The 20,142-nt window shown below is 47.6% G+C and overlaps 1 protein-coding gene and 1 long non-coding RNA gene across 2 annotated transcripts; both read right to left on the minus strand.

Moving 5' to 3' along the window:
- Positions 1-4,093: 4,093 nt before the first annotated feature.
- Positions 4,094-6,305, minus strand: LOC128827391 (protein RoBo-1-like; the record flags this gene model as incomplete). Its single annotated transcript, XM_054011238.1, has 3 exons — positions 4,094-4,530; positions 5,331-5,471; positions 6,089-6,305. Coding segments are annotated over 3 exons (795 nt in total), but the record flags the coding sequence as incomplete, so codon positions are not given.
- A 1,242-nt stretch (positions 6,306-7,547) lies between these two features.
- LOC128827240 (uncharacterized) lies at positions 7,548-13,612 on the minus strand. Its single transcript, XR_008442947.1, has 3 exons — positions 13,486-13,612; positions 11,887-12,024; positions 7,548-7,678 (listed from the first exon to the last, which is right to left on the minus strand). It is a non-coding gene; the product is annotated as an uncharacterized LOC128827240 (long non-coding RNA).
- Positions 13,613-20,142: the final 6,530 nt, after the last annotated feature.

The following is a 20,142-nucleotide window of genomic DNA, read 5'->3' on the forward strand; positions in this document are numbered from 1 at the left end:
ACCGACTTTGCGGCCTTGTTCTCTAGAATCTCGTCTGTCGTTGAAAACACAAGAATAAGGAGAATGGAAAAGTCCCCCGCAAACCTTTTTCAAAAGTTTTAGATGATCTCACGTGGTCGCCTTTTCTAAAAGGGTCAACATCTGGTTTTATTTTAAAACTGTCTCCGTAAACCATTTTCCATATCTTCAGAGAATGTGAGGGGTTGACATCAGCGGGTCTGGTACGTAGAGTTCTGTGAAAGCTCCGGTTGTCACTCTTTACAACACGTCGAGGTAGCCAATGGGGTTGTGGTTTGCAAAATTTCTCCACCTCCAAGTTTGTAAAGTTCTGTTAAATCGCTCCACAACCCCCACATCATACCACTTTAGCAATCTGCTTAAAGTTTTATTTAGAAATTCTTTTCTCTGATCTGTCTGTAAATTTAACCTTCACTGAAAACAGCTTTAAAGGCCATGGTACTTCACTGCCCATTTTATCTTTGAGGCCTAAGGCCCAGCTTATTTAGAGAGACTGTCTATTGCTGTTAAGATATATTTGCAATCACTGTCAAACTCCAGAGATCGGGGTGTGGGGGGTTCCAGCCTAGACCCTTGCATTACACCTCTCCTGATTAGTACATGTTTCCCTTCTGGGATGCTCTAAGGGGGGCTGAAACCCCCTTGGTAGAGGGTGGTGGGAGGAGTTCTTAGAGGGGTCACACAGCCCTCTTTTTGGGTGGGTCACTCCACCCCAGAACCTGCCCTGAATGGTCAAATCTGCTCTCAGGGAGGTCCTATGGGGCAAAATCCCACCTCTCTTGGTACAGGGTGGTGGGAGGAGTTCTTGAGGGGTCACATGCCACCCCTTCCTTCTGGTCATGTGTCCATCTTCACCCCAGAAGTAGTACCTCAGGGGGTGAGTCTTACGGTGACAAGTGGGTGGAGCCTGAGGGTGAAAGAGGTGGGTTCAATATTTGATTGATGTTGTCACCCTTGTACTACTTATCTATCGCCATACACCTCCACTGTCTATCTCGAAAGATCTTCAGAGCAGGACTGTGTCAACATGTCTGTGCAGTGCCTGGCACAACGGGGGCCCCAATCTTGTTAGAGTCTGGGAAGTGCTTGGCACAACACGTCCCTGATCTCTAGGTACTACCCTAGTGCATTTATTTCTCTCTTACATGTCAAGGAACCTCAGATCCCTCCAGGCTAGGATAGCACTGAAATGCAGCCACCTCTGGGGTGGGGGGTGAACCCCAGCCTGGGGAATGTCTAATGACAGCAGCGTTTAGGAAATGTGCCTTGGAAGATTAAATATCCACAGAGAGGAGCCCAGTTGCTTGAACAGAGACAAGGGTTGAAATCAACAACTGCACTGCGACTCCCATTCATCCTCTCCCTCTGGCAGCCCAGGTAGACTGCTGCCCAAGGACTTTTCCCCAAGGGTTCCCTCCACCTTCCCAGCGGCTGCCCCCCTGCTCTGGCCCTGCAGCCTTTTCTCTCCCCAGCTGTGGGAGGGCCACAGTCTGCCACTGTTAACCATTTAGGATGTGGCCACGCTGCAGCTGGGAGGGGTCCAGCCCAGCTCAGGGAAAGGGACCCAGGCTAGCCTGACTTCAGTACTGGGCAAACTCTTTGAAGCTATAATAATGAACAGAATTGTCAGACACATAGATGAACATCATTTGTTGGGAAAGAGTCAACATGGTTTTTGTAAAGAGAAATCACGCCTCACCAATCTCTTAGAATACTTTGAGGGGGTCAACAAGCATGTGGACAAGGGGGATCCAGTGGATCTAGTGTACTTCGATTTTCAGAAAGCCTTTGACAAGGTCCCTCACCAAAGGCTCTTAAGCAAAGTGAGCTGTCATGGGATAAAAGAAAAGGTCCTCTCATGGGTCAGTAACTGGTTACAAAATAGGAAGCAAAGGGTAGGAATAAATGGTCAATTTTCAGAATGGAGAGAGGTAAATAGTGCTGTCCCCCAGGGGTCTGTCTGTACTGGGCCCAGTCCTGTTCAACATATTCATAAATGATCTGGAAAAAGGGGTAAACAGTGAGGTGGCAAAATTTGCAGATGATACAAAACTACTCGAGAGATAAGTCCAAAGCTAACTGCGAAGTGTTACAAAGGGATCTCACAAAACTGGGTAACTGGGTAACAAAATGGCAGATGAAATTCAATGTTGATAAATACAAAGTAATGCACATTGGAAAACATAATCCCAACTATACAAACAAAATGATGGGGCCTAAATTACCTGTTACCACTCAAAAATGAGATTTTGGAGTCATTGTGGATAGTTCTCTGAAAACATCCACTCAACGTGCAGCGGCTGTCAAAAAAAGTGAACAGAATGTTGGGAATCATTAGGAAAGGGATAGATAATAAGACAGAAAATATCATGTTACCCCATATAAATCTATGATACGCCCACATCTGGAATACTGTGTGCAGATGTGGTCGCCCCATCTCAAAAAAGATGTATTGGAATTGGAAAAGGTACAGAGAAGAGCAACAAAAATGATGAGGGGGATGGAACAGTTTCTGTATGAGGAGAGATTAATAAGACTGGGACTTTTCAGCTTGGAAAAGAGATGGCTAAGGGGGGATATGATAGAGGTCTATAAAATGTTGAAGGGTGTGGAGAAAGTGAATAAGGAAGTGTTGTTTACTCCTTCCCATAACACAAGAACTGGGAGTCACCAAATGAAATTAATAAGCAGCCAGTTTAAAAACAAACAAAAGGAAGTATTTCTTCACACAACACACAGTCAACCTGTGGAACTCCTTGCCAGAGGATGTTGTGAAGGCCAAGACTATAACAGGGTTCAAAAAAGAACTAGATAAGTTCATGGAGAATAGGTCCATCAATGGCTATTATCCAGGATGGGCAGGGATGGTGTCCCTAGCCTCTGTTTGCCAGAAGCTGGGAATGGGCAACAGGGGATGGATCACTTAATGATTCCCTGTTCTGTTCATTCCCTCTGGGGCATCTGGCATCAGATGACAGGATACTGGGCTAGATGGACCTTTGGTCTGACCCAGTATGGCCATTCCTATGTTCTTATGCTCGAGTGTGGATAGCAGTGTGGCCATGTGCACGGAGAGATGTGTGTCCGGACTCCCTGTGTGGAGCCCCGCCGTGCCTCAGTTTCCCGGGTCCCACCGGGCTGTTGCACAGACCAAGTGATGAATGTCTGTGAGGCCCTCAGAGCCCGTGGTGAGAACTCCACAGAAAGGCCCAGGAGGTGTCATTAGTCATTCCGAGAAGCATGGGCTAGGAACAGCGGGTGGGAAATACGGCCTGGGGTAATGCCCCAATGAGAAGGAAAAAACGTATTGACCGTGGCAGGGCTGCGGTGGAGACGCACAGTGTGTGATCGTGGAATCAAAGGCTGTAGCACAATGCAAATGCGCCGGGGGATTGAATTAAGCTCATACTGGCACTGTGTGTTCTGGCATTTCCTAACTTCTCAGTGCTTGAGTGGGCAACCTCCATGGTGTGCTTGGAATGTAGATTTTTATTGCAGATTTTATATTTATAAAGTATCAGAGGGGTAGCCGTGTTAGTCTGAATCTGTAAAAAGCAACAGAGGGTCCTGTGGCACCTTTGAGACTAACAGAAGTATTGGGAGCATAAGCTTTCGTGGGTAAGAACCTCACTTCTTGCATCTGAAGAAGTGAGGTTCTTACCCACGAAAGCTTATGCTCCCAATACTTCTGTTAGTCTCAAAGGTGCCACAGGACCCTCTGTTGCTTATATTTATAAACACACACAGATCCAAGCAAACTCGTATATGCCTAATGCATCTGACAGTGCCCCAGTCTCATGCAGATGGGCTCAGCAACAGGCAACCCAAACACAACACAACACAACACACTGGGGGCTTTTATTTTGGATCGTGATTTATTCGGTGAATTTGCTAATGCACAGAGAGATTCCAGCCAGCCGCGAGGTACCGGGACAGACACACACCCATACGCTGGGCAGACCCTTGGCTATGCAGCAGCCCCTTTGCATCGCCCCAGCAGCACGGAGGGGGGTAGCTGGGACTTCAGGCCTTTATTCACAGGCACCAGGAGCTGCGTGGGCCGTGCCAGGCGGGGTCAGGAGAGCAGCTTCACCAGCAGCAGCCCAGTCAGGCCAGGCAGGTAGAGGGCAAAGGAGAATTTCCCCAGAGCCGGGCTGGCTCCACTGTGGGTTGCATGGGCGGGGCGGGCGGGTTTGGATGAGGTGGTTGTTTTGGGTGAGGTAGTTCTTTTGGGGGGGGTGGTTGCGTTGGGGATGGCGGCGGTGGTTGTAGCGAGAGTGGTGGTGGTTGTTGAGAGGGTGGTGGTGGTGGTTGTGCTGGGGGTGGCAGTGGGTGTTTCTCGGGAGGTGGCGGTTATGGGCGGGGGGTTCGTGGGTATTTTCTCCGCTGGGACAGATTTCCCCCAAAAAAAGTCAAATGTGTAGAGTGCAGTAGCCAGGTTGGCTCCAGGTTTAATGGCCTGAGCAGACGCAGTAGCGCAGCCTTTTGCTTGAAATGGTGAACGAGATGAACCTGATGGAGGAAATCAGCCTGTTAATCAACCGGGCAGCTCTGGTTCCTTCTCTGCCCCCAGAACCTCTGTCTCCACCATCCAGCGGTTCCCACCTCTGCCTCCCGTTCCCACCCGCCCGGTGCTCTCCCTGCTCTCGCTGTAACCGGCCTGGGCAGGGCAGGCGTCTGGTCCCCTCTTGCCTCCCCCGTGCCCCTTTCTGCAGCTCCACAAGAAATTGAAGCTGGAGTTTGGGACCCAGCTGATCACTGGGGGCAGCTCCTTCCCCAGCACCCGGCACCCCTGGGGAACACGCCCGGCTCTCACCGTCCCCGGCAGCCCCAACCGCTCGGTTCAGTTATTGTATAAACATGCCAAAGCGCTGGGAGTCCTGGACACACACAGAGAACAGGAGCTTCCGCACTGAGCAATAGCTTAGCTCCACCTTAAACATACAGGGGGTGGGGTTTAGTGGTTAGAGCAGTAGGGCTGGGACCCAGGACTCTTGGGTTCTCTCCCAGCTCTGCATCGTCGACATAACATCCCTTCCCATGGTAAGAGACCGTGTTGTCATAACTCCAGGAGCAGGGCGGCATCACTGAAGGAGGGGGGAAAGGAAAGGAAAGGAAAGGAAAGGAAAGGAGAAGGTGAGGAAGGGAAAACTTCCAAGTTCCTCTCTCCCCTCCGGCCAATAGCCCCTCTTGGTGGCCCCCACCTGCCCAAGGGCCCAGCACAGACTAGTTTTCACCAGCTCTCGGGGGTGTTCCTGGGGTGTGAGATTCCCGGGGTAGCTCCCGCACTGCGGCCAGCTGGCAGCATTTACCTTGGTATAGAAACCCAGTGAAATCGATGCAATAGGTCTCGTCCCCGGTACAAGGGGTGACTGAGCTGTTGCAGAGAGTGAAGTTCAGAGCGAAGCAGGTTGGGCACTGCAGCCCATTCTTGGTGGTGCTCCCCGTGGGCACTGAGAACCGAGAGAGAGAGAGAGACGGTCACAGGGTGGGTAAAACCTCGTTCAATCTGGTGGATGTGCCCTGCATTGTCTGAGCAGATGAAGGCCCCACCCCCAGCCCGACGGCATTTCTCCGTCTGTCCGTGACATGACTGTCCTTGAACGCCGCATCCGATTAGTTCCAGACCCCGGCGAGTTTGAAGGTGGAGCCTGACAGGTTCAGGGAGGTTTAGATTTGAGCCCATCCCGGCTGCTGCCCCCTCTCTCACGTGCAGCCCTCGCCCATCTGGTTTCACATGGGCCCCGACTGTTCCACCCCTGGTTTGGAGACCCGCCAGTGACAGGCATTTCAATGGCGACAGAAATGACATTCGAGTGAATGGATGTTGGGGGCAGTAAAGGGGAGAAATAGGAATAAATACAGTTGTGCCGGGGTGTCATAACTATCAAGGGAAGGGTAACAGCTGTCCTGTGTACAATACTATAAATCCCTCCAGGCCAGAGACTCCAAAATCCTTTTACTTGTAAAGGGTTAAGAAGTTCAGGTAACCTGGCTGACACCTGACCCAAAGGACCAATAAGGGGACAACCCGTTAAAGAGGGACGGTAAAAACACACTCATAACTTACCTCCAAGTACAGCCGAGTTACAGTTATCTGTGTTGCATCGTGTGGTGTTGATCCTCACATACTTGCCATTCCCAACAGTGAAGGAGATGGGGACTTCGATGTCACTCTTATAGCTACTCAGACACTGTTTGTAGAAGTACGTGTTCTGTGTCCCATCTTTGTTAAAGACAGAAAAAGAAAATGAGAGGCTGGGAGGGGACCCTCGAGTAACAGCAGGGAGGTTATTTTACCTCCATATTTTTCCCTGGGGCGACGCTGCTGGGATTCTGTGTCTAGTTAGGTGGCCCACAATTCAAGAAATTAAAGAGGAACCTGGATCTAAACTACACCCCAAATTGCATCAGCCAGCCTGAGGTTAAAGGGTTTTGTGTGTGGATAGTAGGGAGCAGTGAGGGGGCGGGTTAGGGCTAAACCTTGGGTCACGGCCCACGTGAACTCTGCAGTGAAGCCGTACCCTGAGTGGGTGGAAGTTTTAATAAACCATTTTGTGACTGTGCTGGGAAAATTTCCTAACTGTGGTGAGGGGCAGGTGTGCACATATGGGAATAGATAGATAGATAGATAGATAGATAGATAGATAGATAGATAGATAGATAGATAGAGGGGGTGTATGGGGATAGATGATGGGGTGTATGGGGATAGATAGATAGAGGGGTGGATGGGGATAGATAGATAGATAGAGGGGGCAGATGGAGATAGATAGATAGATAGATAGATAGATAGATAGATAGATAGATAGATAGATAGATACAGACAACGTTAAAGCTGATGTTGTGCTTTGCATCCTTCTTACAAGGTGAATTGAAGGAGCCATTTACTCTCTGTAATTCAATGGAAGGATGAACAAAGCCAGGTCTGTAACTCAGATTTTCGATTCCAAACGTTGCGAAATGAAGGGAACTAGTGAAATCCGCTGGCGTGAGAACGTCCGGGAGTTGAACCTGGAGACGGTTTGGAATCTCTTTAAGTCAAATGGCAAAAAGTATCTTGAATTTGCATCCCAAGCAAGGGAAGAACCGTGTAAGGCAGAGCTCCAGCCCTGAGCAGGTGACTAACAGCTTCAGACAGGACATCGGGAGCCCGGCAGTGTCCAGGGGATCTCAGCACCAATTTCCTCTTTTAACACGATTCAGAAAGTGCATTTCCACCCAAAGCAGCTTCGCTTCTTGCAGCGCAGCCGTCCATTGCGGGGATAAAGCTCAAGGGGTGAGATCCTGACCCCACTGAAGTCAATGGGAGATTTACAACTGACTCCAATGGGGCCAGGATTTGGAACCGCCGTGTCTTCCAGTCGCTACATAAGACACCGTAACGTTGCCTGAATAAAGGCCGTGTTGAGCCCAGACTGAGTGTTCTGTGCCGGGTGAATGTGCTTTGTCGATGGACTGTTTGGGGTTGTCCTTAGCGATGAGGCTGGTGACAGACTGCAAGGTAGGATGTGCCTGGGTTGACGGCAATGTCACCTACCCAGTGTACTATCTTCTGCCACGGAGAGGCAGCCACCAGTAGCCTTGTTGGCTTTGCAGGTTCCTGGATTGAAACTGCAGTTCTTCGTTTGGCCAAAGCACGTGTTACATGTCAGGGTGTGACCTGGAGAAAGAAGAACAAGTGTTTCCTTCTTACTGGGGCGTGACAGTGTCACTCTGACACGTCCCTTAGCCCCAGTCTTCCCCCTCTGCTCCAAACAAGACGCGGGGTTAACGGACCTAATTTTCTCCTGGACACTCAGCAATTGCACAGTTTCAGCCCCTGGGCCAACGGTATCCGGGGGTCAGACTGGGGACAGGTGAAGGGGATGATGCTTTTCCCAATGTCTGCCCACAAAATAAACTCCGCCCACCCCAGATGTGGCTCCCGTTGTGCAGGTATTCACAGTACTGGAGAGTCACTCGTTTCACAGTGTGCATTGGCTGAGTCCATTGCATGGCCCGGGGCTCGTTACAGCCCCCCATGGCCCTCCCAAACTCGTTGTGTACCCCTCCCACCCCCTTCTATTTCAGGAATACCGTGCAACCCCCTCCACCCCCCACCTCATGCCCCCCATTTCCCAATCCCCCATACCAAGGCCCCCCATTCTCCCTCCATGTCAGGGGCTCTATGTGCTCCCAATTCACCCTCCCCCTACAGCATCATCCTTCTTTCTGTCTGGGAGATCAGCTGCTCAGGGTGTAACATGTTGTGCTCCATGGGGACGCTGGGCAGTGCTGGGCTGGGCGGGGTTGATGGGCAGGAAGATGTCAATGGTCCCATCAACCGGTTCTTTGACATACACACAGTCACAGAGGTGGTTGAAAGTGTGGCCGGGCTGGCCAGAAGCCAAGGGGTTCGGTGTGTCCCCGATTTCCCTCTTCCTGTTTTCTGATTTCCCCCAAAGTCAATGTGGTTCTGCCCAGTGCTGTCTAGAACATCCCCTGACATTTTGGAGTTAATGGAACGCAGCGTTCAAAAGTTATTTGGTTGCATAGAAACTGATGTGAGTGCAGCCAGGCTCTCTGGGCTGCCAGCCGGCCAGGGCTGGCCTTACAATGAGGCAAACTGAGGCAGACGCATCACTAGGACACAGAGAGTAGAAAATTGTGTCTGCTGCTGGTACATATGTATTCTCTCTGCTCATGAGAAGGCAGCAAATCACCAGAGAACATTCCATAGGTGGAAAGAGCTTGAGATGAGACTAAGGTTAAAGGCCACCATAGATGATCAGCATCAAGAGAAGATTGGATCAGAGTCTCTTTACTGTCAAAATGTTCTGAAAAGGCTCATTGCCAATGTGAGAATGCTGGCTACCCAAAACCTAGCACTGCGTGGCACTTCAGATCAGCTGTATGTGCCAAACAATGGAAACTTCCTTAACATTGTGGAGCTCCTGTACTCCAGGAGCATCTAAGAAGAGTCACCACCCAAGAAATGTACACACACCACTACCTTGGAAAAACAATTCAAAATGAGATCAGACAGTTACTGGCAACAAAAGTCAAACAGAAAATGGTGGCAGATCTGAAGTCAGCAAGATACTATTCTGGACTGCGCACCTGACATCAGCCATACGGAACAAATGACTTTAATGGTGCATTTTGTAACAACAACAGAACCTAGTAAAAATGTCCCTGCCATGGTGACTGTCAGAGAGCATTTTCTAGAATGTATTGACATTGATGATACTACAGGAGCTAGTATGACTTAAAAAGCTGGAAGATACCGGAATTGCGATAGCTGACATGAGAGGTCAGGGCTATGATAATGGTGCCAACATGAGAGGAAAGCACAGAGGAGTGCAGACATGGATCCGAGAGTTAAACCCTGTAGGTTTTTTTGTCCCAGGCAGTTCTCATTCATTGAACTCGGTGGTCAGTGGTGCAGCATCAGCTTCTAGTGAGGCTGCTGAATTTTTTCATGTAATTCAAAGCATTTATGTATTTTTCTTGGCATCAACTCATCCATGGCAAATTTTGAAGCAACATCTGGGAATATCCTCTCTGACACTGAAACCACTGAGTGCCACACGATGGGAAAGTCGAGTGGAGGCGATAAAGCCTATCAAACACCAAATTGGGAAGATAGATGATGCCATAGTTACCATTATGGAGGATAATGGTATGACAAGAACTGTTCATGGGAGAACAGTGGCAGAGGGAAATGGAATCACCAGACACATACATAACTTCACATTTCTGTGGGGCTTAGTGTTGTGGCATGACATACTGTTTGAAATAAATGTTGTAAGCAAGAGACTCCAAGGTGTTGACCTTGATATATCTGGAGCAATGGAACAACTGGACAACGCAAAGTCACACCTACAGTCTTACCGGTCAGATGAGGGATTTCAAAACATTCTGAAGAGTGCACAGAAGTTGGCAGAGGAACTTCACACTGAAGCTATTTCCCACCCATTCAAGAATACAAAAGTCCCCGAAGAAGACGACATTTTGATTACGAGGCACAGGATAATCCCATAAGAGACCCCAAACAACAATTCAAAGTTGAATTCTTTAACCAGGTGCTGGATTGTGCAATACAGTCAGTTGAAGAACGTTTCATGCAGCTCAAGGAACCCAGCAGTATATTTGGGATGTTGTATGATATTCCAAAACTCCTCACTACACCTGAAGAAGACCTACACCAGCAATGCAGGGCACTAGAGACAGTGTTGACACATGATGACGCGCGATATTGATGCGAGTGATTTAGGTGATGAACCGAAAGCCCTTTCAAGATACATTTCAGCAGGATCAACTCCAAAGGCTGTTCTGGAATATATGTGCACAAATAAGATGACCACCCTCTTGCCAAATGCTTTTGTTGCTCTGCGCATACTTCTAACACTTCCTGTAACAGTTGCCAGTGGAGAACGCAGCTTCTCCAAGCTGAAGTTAATAAAAACACATCTATGCTCCACAATGACACAGGAGAGGCTGGGCAGCCTTGCAACCATCTCAATAGAGCATGAGCTGGCCCAGACTGTGGACCTTCAGCAGGGAGCAGTTCAAATCTTTGCAACCAAGAAGGCACGGAAAGCACTATTTTGATTATTCAAACAGATAAAAATGCCAGTGTTTACTATGCAGACAAGAAAAGTTACATTTGCTGTTCAGGCGTTTGAAAGTTAAGTGTTACTTAAAATTTTTGAACAAGGCATTTTAAGTTTTTAGTTCTCCTTTATTGGCGTAGGTAGAAGAGCCGTACCATGAGAGGAGTAGAACAGGAAGAAGGCAGAATTGAGACCTTTCTAGGTTTTAGCCCAAGCGATGGGGCATGGAGGCGTCATTTGAGCTCCCCACCTCAGGTACAAAAATGTTGTGGGCCGGCCCTGCAGCCGGCCATCAGAGGGGTGTGACAGAAGGGTTTGGGGTGCAGAAGCCAGCTGTCTTGGCCCCTAGGCTCATGGGGATTGCTCCCCATTGGGAAGGCTCTCTGATGACTGGTCCCCCAGGTTTAGATCCCGGTTACATGGCCCTGAGTTTAAGGTAAAGCCAACTTTGCCCCCATCCCTCTGGCTCAGCCCAGCCGTTCGCAGTCTGTGGGGAATGGGAAGGATGGAAATTACCAGGCAAAAAACAGAACAAAAGGACATTCATTGTCCTGTGTTCCCCAAATTACCATTGATACAAGTGGCATAAACCACAGCACATGGACACTCACAGACCTCTTGGGGACCTGTATGTGAACAATCTCTGCCCTTCAAAGCCCTGCACACATGCTGCACCTTGGATTGGTCTAAATTCAACTCCCAGCCATTGCATCTCATTCTGCCTCTGTTTGCTAGGCTGGAGAGCCCTGATTCCAGGTTACACTCAGGCCCTTAGCAGTGTAATTTACTCCTATATTCAGTCCCCTTTATGCTGCCAAAGCAGTGCCGAGGGGCCTTCGTGGAAATGAGAATTCAGGGCAGTATCCGGTAATGGTGCCCCTCAGGCCTGGTCTACACTAACCAGGGTGATATAGATACACTGCTCAGGGGGGTTGAAAAGTCCACACCCTGAGCACCGCAGCTCGGCCGATCTAACCCCTGGAGTAGATGCAGGTCGATGGGTGAATGCTTCCCTCGGCCTGGCTACCGGCTCAGGGAGGGGAGTTCCCACAGGGACGGAAAAACCCCGTCCATTGGGACAGGCGACGTCTTCACTATGAGGCTCTGCCGGCCGAGCTACAGCACTGTGCCTAAACTGCTTCAATAGCCGTAGTATAGACAGGGCCCTGTACCCCACACAGAACTCATCCCCCATCCCTGCTCATCCTGGATGTTCCCCTGACTGGGGATCCGTCCAGGGGGAGTTACATGGCCACAGCAGCGGATGACTCACCTGGGGTAGTTTGTGCACTCGTTGTAGCTAGGAGAGCAGGGAGAAGGCAGAGGATGAAGGAAACCATCCTGGTGCTGGTAGGCTCACGGGGCTGGGCTCGGAGCTGAACGGAGCTTCTCACGGCTGACACAGCGAGCTCTGCCGGGGGGGAGGAGGAGACAGTAAAGACCACAATGAGGATGGAAAGGGAATTCTAGCAGAGATTTGGTGGGGAAAGCACCAGGGATCAGAGCTGCACAAATAACTGATGTTTTGGTTCAATGGCAGTTCCAAACGATCAGGAAATAAAAATCGTTTTAGGTTGAACCAAAATTCTCATCCGACTGAAAAGCCGAACAAAAAATGGTTTTGGTTCATTTTCAGGCATTTAAAAACATTCTTTAAATGGTTTAAAGATAAATGTTGCCGTCAATTTTCAAATGACATTGAGTTGAAAAAATCAAAACGTTTAATTCTGGAATTGTGAAGAGAAAATATTTCCATTTTTTCAGGATTTTTTTTTCTAGGATTTGTTTTTGCTGCTGCAGCAATCTGACGAAATTGACAGAAATTCGTGAAATGTTTCAGTTGCGCCAAACCTGCGTTTTTGGGTGGAGAAAAGTTTTGGTGAAAACATTTCTCTCAGAAACTACAAGGAGTCCGGTGGCACCTTAAAGACTAGCAGATTGATTTGGGCATCAGCTTTCGTTTTACCCACGAAATCTGTTAGTCTTTAAGCTGCCACCGGACTCCGTGTTGTTTTCCTGGATACACGGCTACCCCCGATACTTGACACCATGCATTTCTCTCAGCTCTTTCATGCCTAGAAATCACAGAGTGGAACTCCCGGGTAGAGCTCTGCGTGGGACCATATCTCCTGAGATACACAGACACAAATGTTCACGCTGAGCCTTCCGGCCCCAGTGAGGATGGGAGTGGTGAGGAGATGCCTGATCGTCCAGTTAGTCAGAGGGCAGCTGACCTGGCAGCTACTGCAGCATCCATATCTCCATCTCAAATGGATGTAACCAGGCACATTCCTGAAGAAAAGTGGAGATCAGAGAAGAGTGTGGTGGAGGTGCAAGAAACAGCTGCTGCTGAGTTTAGTTCCTTAAGTCTAGATGATCCAGGACATGGGGGCGTCATTTGAGCTCCCCACCTAGATGCCAAAATGTTGTGGGCAAGCCCTGTTACTGCCCTACGGTGAGGGAGCTTGCCAAAGGCTTTGTTGACGGTCCAAATTAATTATGTTGACTGGTTCTTCTCTGTTCCCTAAACCTGGGACGTTCAAAGAAGCCGAAGGGAGTTCGAGGCCCGACTCCCAGTGAGTTTCAGCAGACGCTGGCACCCGCGCTCCTGGTTTTGCCTTTGAAAATCTCCCTATTTCGCTCACACACATGAGTGAGGCTTCTTTTCCTTTGCACAAACTGAGCCTCTTTATCCCTGATTTATCATCGTCGTGGGGTTTTACAATGGGAGCTTGCATTTGAAATATATCTCCAGCCTTTACAAGCTTTGCAGCAGATCATGAAAGATTACAAACAATAATTTTACACAGCTTAAAAACTCTTACCTTCCGTTCACCTCCAAGTTCTCTGTAAATTGAAGAGGTGCACTAACCTGTCTAGCACGGCCCCTTTCCTCTCTATGTAGTCCAAAGACAGAATCGGATTCATATATACATAGGGAGTAACAGTGAATGATTTCCTGAAATGTAATATATTACACGACCCTCTCGTCTTTAAATACAATTCAGACTGACCCTTTCTCAGCCTATCAGCTTGTGTTTTATAGAACTTGTTCCATACAATCAGCTGGTTCGTGCAACAGAGATAAGAGGTGATACTCAGCTTAGTCACAAGGGTAGATGTGTGACTGTTTGCACATTAGAGGTGTTTAGCCAGTTCATCGGGTGCTGGAAATCACACAATGGCCAATTGACAGCAGCCGGGGACCTGGTTCCATTGACAATAATGGAGCAATGGCCGATTGACACCAAATGGGGGGTCCAGTGAAACTATCCCAAGGGAACTAAGGTTGGCCATGGAGTTGGTTCCATTACGACAGCTCCCCTCCCATTCGCAGAACAAGTTACTAAACTCCTTATCATTAAATTGTGTAAACATTCATGCTGATACATTTTCTTCCTTGCCCCATGTCAAGGGCATTGCAGCAAAATGGGTCTCAAGCGCATGACGTCGCATCCAGTTGGGGGAATTTATTTATAGAGTAACTGAGCGGTGAAGAGCATTTCGGCCTTAGTTGTATTTCAGGCCAGTTTTGCTCCCTGAGGTTGTTGAGGTGGGTAGGGGCTTTCAGATGGAATCCAGGTGTTAGGATCTCCAGGAATCTAAAGAGAGAGGGTGGTTGGAGATCCACTGATGAAAAGTGTGATGGAAAAGCTGGGGATTATTTATATCCATGTATTAAAGACAGTTGGCAGCTTTTCAAGGAGACATTATTAAGGGCACAGGAGCAAACTATCCCACTGCGTAGGAAGAATGGCAAGAGACCACTCTGTCCAAACCAGGAGATCCTCAATGATCTGAAACTCAAAAAAGAGTCCTACAAAATATGGAAGGTCAGATTATGAAGGATTAATATAAACACACAACACAAGCATGTCGGAACAAAGTTAGAAAGGTCAAGGCACAAAACGAGATTAAACTGGCTAGAGACAGAAAGGGTAAGAAGAAAACTTTCTAACAAATACATTAGAAGGAAGGTGAAAACCAAGGACAGGGTAGGCGCATTACTCAGTGAAGGGGGGAAAGACAATAATGGACAATGGAAATGGCAGAGGAACTAAATGATTTTATTGTTTCAGTTTTCACCAAAAGTTTAGTAGCAATCAGACGTCTTATGTAGTGAACACCAGTGAAAATGAGGTAGGATCAGAGGCTAAAATAGAGAAAGAACAGGTTAAAAAATGCATAGACAAGTTAAATGTCTTCAAGTCAGCAGGGCCTGATGAAATATATCCTAGAATACTCCAGGAGCTGACTGAGGAGATATCTGAGCCATTAGCTATTATCTTTGAAAAGTCATGGAAGACAGGAGAGATTCCAGAAGATTGGAAAAGGGCAAATCTAGTGCCCATCTATATAAAGTGAACTAAGGACGACCCAGGGAATTACAGACCAGTCGAATTAACTTCAGTAACCGGAAAGATAACGGAACAAATAATCAAGCAATCAGTTTGCAAACACCTAGAAGATAACAAGGTGCTAAGTAACACCAGCATGGATTTGTCAATAATAAATCATGTCAAAGCAACCTGATAGCTTTCCTTGACAGGGTAACAAGCCTTGTGGAAGGGAGGGATGCGGTAGATGTGGTATAATCTTGACTTTAGTAAAGCTTTAGATACTGTCTCCCATGACCTTTTCATAAACAAACTAGGAAAATACAACCTAGATGGAGCTACTATAAAGTAGGTGCAAAACCGGTTGGAAAATTGTTCCCAGAAAGTAGTCATCAGTGGTTCACAGTCAGGCTGGAAGGGCATAATGAGTGGGGTCCTGAAGGGATTAGTTCTTGTCTGGTTCTGTTCAATGTCTTCATAAATGATTTAGATCATGGCATAGAGAGTTCACTGATATAGTTTGTGGATGATACCAAGGTGGGAGGGGTCGCAAGTGCTTTGGAGGTTAGGATTAAAATCCAAAATGAGCTGGACGGACTGGAGAAATGGTCTGAAGGAAATAGGATGACATTCAATAAGGACAAATGCAAAGTACTGCACTTAGGAAGGAACAATCAGTTGCACACATACAGAATGGGAAATGACTGCCTAGGAAGGAGAACTGCAGAAAGGGATCTGGGGGTCATAGTGGGTCACAAGCTAAGTGTGAGTCAACAGTGTAATGCTGTTGCAAAAAAAGCAAACGTCATTTTGGGCTGTATTCGCCGATTAAGCCACAACTGGAGTGTTGTATCCAGTTCTGGGTGCCACATTTCAGGAAAGATGTGGACAAATTGGAAGAAGTCCAGAGGAGAGCAACAAAAATGATTAAAGGTTTAGAAAACATGACCTATGAGGTAAGATTAAAAAACATGGGTGTGATGTTGCACTCCATAAGCTTTATGGAAGTATGCTTATGAATATGATATAACTGGAATATGCTTTACGCTAAATGCCCCTTGTGTGGTGTCATTAGACAGTTTGTATTCTACTAAGCGTGTTCATCCTATTTGTTTTCATGTATTATTTCTATATCTGGAGTTGGGAGAATAAGATATAAACTTGTATCACTGATGGAAACGTATTAAGTGGAGACCATTAAGGATGCACCAGTTGTAAATGGCCCGAGCTACTTAAAAGCCTTCCTGTGTACGTGTGGGCCAGCCCATGGGGAATGGAGACTAGGGGTCTAACAGTGAGGTGTGACCATCTCACCTGATACTGAAATCCATCTTAAACCTGGTACTTTTCCATTTAGAAGGAGGGGTGGGGACCAGAGAGACAAAAGATTCCCGCCTTGTGCCAAAGCTCTAAAAGGGAGTGAAGCAGGACATAGGGGGCTTCCAGTCATGGGAAAACCCCTTCTTACTACCAGAGATGTCTGCTGGAACAAACAAGGACTGTACCAGGGGAAAGGATTAGGTCCAAACGAGGAAGGAGTCTAGTCTGTGAAAGAAGCTTATTAGAACATCCCTGAGGGTGAGATATTACCTGTAATCAGTTTCTTAATGTATTAGGCTTAGACTTGCGTGTTTTTGCTTTATTTTCCTTGGTGACTTACTTTGTTCTGTCTGTTATTACTTGAAGCCACTTAAATCCTACTTTTTATGCTTAATAAAATCACTTTTGTTTATTAATAAACCCAGAGTAAGAGATTAATACCTGGGGGAGCAAACAGCTGTGCATATCTCTCTATCAGTGTTATAGAGGGCGGACAATTCATGAATTTACCCTGTATATGCTTTGCCACACCCTGTATAAGCTTTATACTGAGTAAAACGGATTTATTTGGGTGTGTGGGTGCTGGACACAGGTAACCTGCAGAGCTGTTTTCAGTTAAGTCTTCAGCTCTGGGGATGTGATTCAGACCCTGGGTATGTGTTGCAGCAGGCTAGTGTGTCTGGCTCAACAAGGCAGGGTTCTGAAGTCCCAAGCTGGCAGGGAAAACAGGTAATTTCAGCACGTCAGGTGACAGTCCCAAGGGGATCTCTGTGACCAAACCTATTACAATGGGTTTGTTTAGTGTGGAGAAGAGAAGACCAAGGTGGGACATGATAATAGTTTTCAAGTACATAAAACATCGTTGGATCTAGACTGTTCTCAGTGGTAGCAGATGACAGAACAAGGAGTAATGGTCTCAAGTTGCAGTGGGGGAGATCTAGGTTGGATATTAGGAAAAACTTTTTCACTAGGAGGGTGGTGAAGCACTGGAATGGGTTACTTAGGGAGGTGGTGGAATCTCCTTCCTTAGAGGTTTTTAAGGGCTGGCTTGACAAAGCCCTGGCTGGGATGATTTAGTTGGGGATTAGGTTCTGCTTTGAGTAGGGGGTTGGACTAGATGACCTCCTGAGGTCCCTTCCAACCCTGAGATTCTATGATTCTATATTACAAGGAGGAGAATGAAAAATTGTTCTCGTTAATCTCTGAGGACAAGACAAGAAGCAATGGCAATTTGAATTGGACAAAATTCTTCCTTTTGTTTGTTTTAAACCTGCTGCCTGTTAATTTTATTTGGTGGATACTAGTTCTGGTGTTATGAGAAGTAAATAGCACTTCCTTATTTACTTTCTCTCCAACAAATCATGTTAATTCATGTGTCTGACCATTCTGTTCATTATTATAGTTTCAATCAATTTGCCTGGTACTGAAGTCAGGCGTACCGGCCTGTAATTACCAGGATCACCTCTCAGGTCTATTTTAAAAATTGGCGTCACATTAGCGATCCTCCTGTCATCTGGTACAGAACCTGATTTAAATGATAGGTTACAGATGACAGTTAGTAGTATATCCGCAATTTGACATTTGAGTTCCTTCAGACCTCTTGGGTGAATAAAACCAGGTCCTGGTGATTTATTACTGTTTAGTTTATCAATTTGTTCCAAAACCTCCTCTAATGACATCTCAATTTGGGACAGTTCCTCAGATCTGTCATCCAAAAAGAATGGCTCAGGTTTGGGAATCTCCCTCACATCCTGAGCTGTGAAGACCGATGCAAAGAATTCATTGAGTTTCTCCACAATGGCCTTATCATCTTTGAGTGCCCCTTTAACATCTCGATCGTCCAGTGGCCCCACTGGTTGTTTAGCAGCTTCCTGCTTCTGATGTATTTAAAAAATTTTGCTATTACTTTTGGAGTCTTTGGCTAGCTGTTCTTCAGATTCTTTTTTGGTCTTTCTAATTATATTTTTACACTTCATTTGCCAGAGTTTATGCTCTTTTCTATTTTTCTCATTAGGATTTATCTTCCACTTTTTAAAAGATGCCTTTTTGCCTCTCACTGTTTCTTTTACATTGCTGTTTAACCACGGTAGCTCTTTTTGGTTCTCTTACTATGTTTTTTTGAATTGGGGTATTCATTTAAGTGGAGCCTGTGTTATGGTGTCCATAAAAAGTTCCCATGCAACTTGAACGGATTTCACTTTTTGCACTGTACCTTTTAATTTCTGTTTCACTAGCCTCCTCATTTCTGTGTAGTTCCCCTTTCTAAAATTAAATGCTACAGTGGTGGGCTGATGTGGTGTGTTCCCCACCACAGGGATATTAAATTTAACTATATTATGGTCACTATTACCAAGCAGTTCAGATATATTCACCCCTTGGACCTGATCCTGTGCTCCACTTAGGACTAAATCAAGAATTGCCTCTCCTCTGGTGGGTTCCAGGACCAGCTGCTCCAAGACCAGTCATTTACGGTGTCAGAAACTTTATCTCTGCATCCCGTCCTGAGGTGACATGTACCCAGTCAATATGGGAATAATTGAAATCCCCCGTTATAATTCAGTTTTTTATTTTTATAGCCTCTCTAATCTCCCTGAGCCTTTCACAGTCACTATCACCATCCTGGCCAGGTGGGCGGTTATATATCCCTCCTGCTATATTCTTAATATTCAAGCATGGAATTACAATCCATGGAGATTCTGCGGGACACTTTGGTTCATTTAAGATTTTTACTTCATTTGACTCTATGCTGCCTCTCACATATAGTGCCCCTCCCCCACCAGCACCGTCTGCTCCAAACGAGCCGAGAGGTTAATAGAGCCATTTCCCTCCCGGACACTCAGCAATTGCACAATTTCAGCCACTGGGCCAGCAGTACCAGGTGGGGGAAGGGGGCAAATTGGGGACAGGTCAGGGGGATGTTTTCCCCAAGCTCCGCCCACAAAATGAGCCCCGCCCACCCCAGACGTGATTCCTGTTGCACAGGTATTCACAGTACTGGAGAGTCGCTCGCTTCGCAGCCTGTATTGGCTGAGTCCATTGCTCGGCCTGGGGCTCCGGGCAGCCCCCCGTGACCCTCACAGACTCCTCGGGTGCCAGTCCCATCCCCTTCTATTGCAGAGACGTCATGTAATCCCCCCGCCCCCGCCTCATACTAGGGGCTCTGTGTTCCCCCCATTTCCCCTCCCCCGTACCAGGGTGTAGCGGGGTGGTTACCCGCTTCTGCCTTAAAAGGCTTAAAACAGTCCGGGGAGAGGGCTGTGGCAGGGAAGAAAAAGAAGGGCTGATCGGGGAAAGCAGCCTCAGGTGGGGGCCACATCCCAATCAGGCCGGGGCTGGCTTAATAAGGGCCCAGCTGGCCCTTATAAGAGGGCAGTGGGCCAGGAGCAAGCAGTCTCCCTCTAACTGAGGAGGGAGATGGACCTAGCTGCCTGACTGCTAAAGGGTACTGGAGTGAAGCAGGGCTGGGGAAGGCCAGAGGAGCTGGGGAGCGCCAGGCCAGCAAGTCCGGAGGCTGCAGGGCCTTGCACAAGGCCCCTAGAGGTACTGGGTTGCAGGGAAAGGCAGCAGGTCAAAACCTCCCTTGCCTATGATGAGTGGCTTATACAGACTGCAGTCGGCCCCCGTGAAAGGGGGCTAGATGGTGACTTGCAGCAGCCCATAGGCTGAGGCAAGGTGGGGATAGAGGGTAGGGGTTACCTGGGGAGGGGAGACCCAGATCTGTGGGGTATTGCCTGGAGGGGCAGCACCCCAGGTAAAAAGGCACCGGGGTCTGGGAGGGACATGGGGGGCCAGCAGCAAATGGGACACTGTCCTGCAGAGGGCCCTCCGATGGCTGGAGAGCTAATTCCCGGAGACGACCAGCAGGAGGCGCC

Source organism: Malaclemys terrapin, chromosome 21, assembly GCF_027887155.1.
Source record: "Malaclemys terrapin pileata isolate rMalTer1 chromosome 21, rMalTer1.hap1, whole genome shotgun sequence".
Classification (NCBI taxonomy): Eukaryota; Metazoa; Chordata; order Testudines; family Emydidae; genus Malaclemys; species Malaclemys terrapin.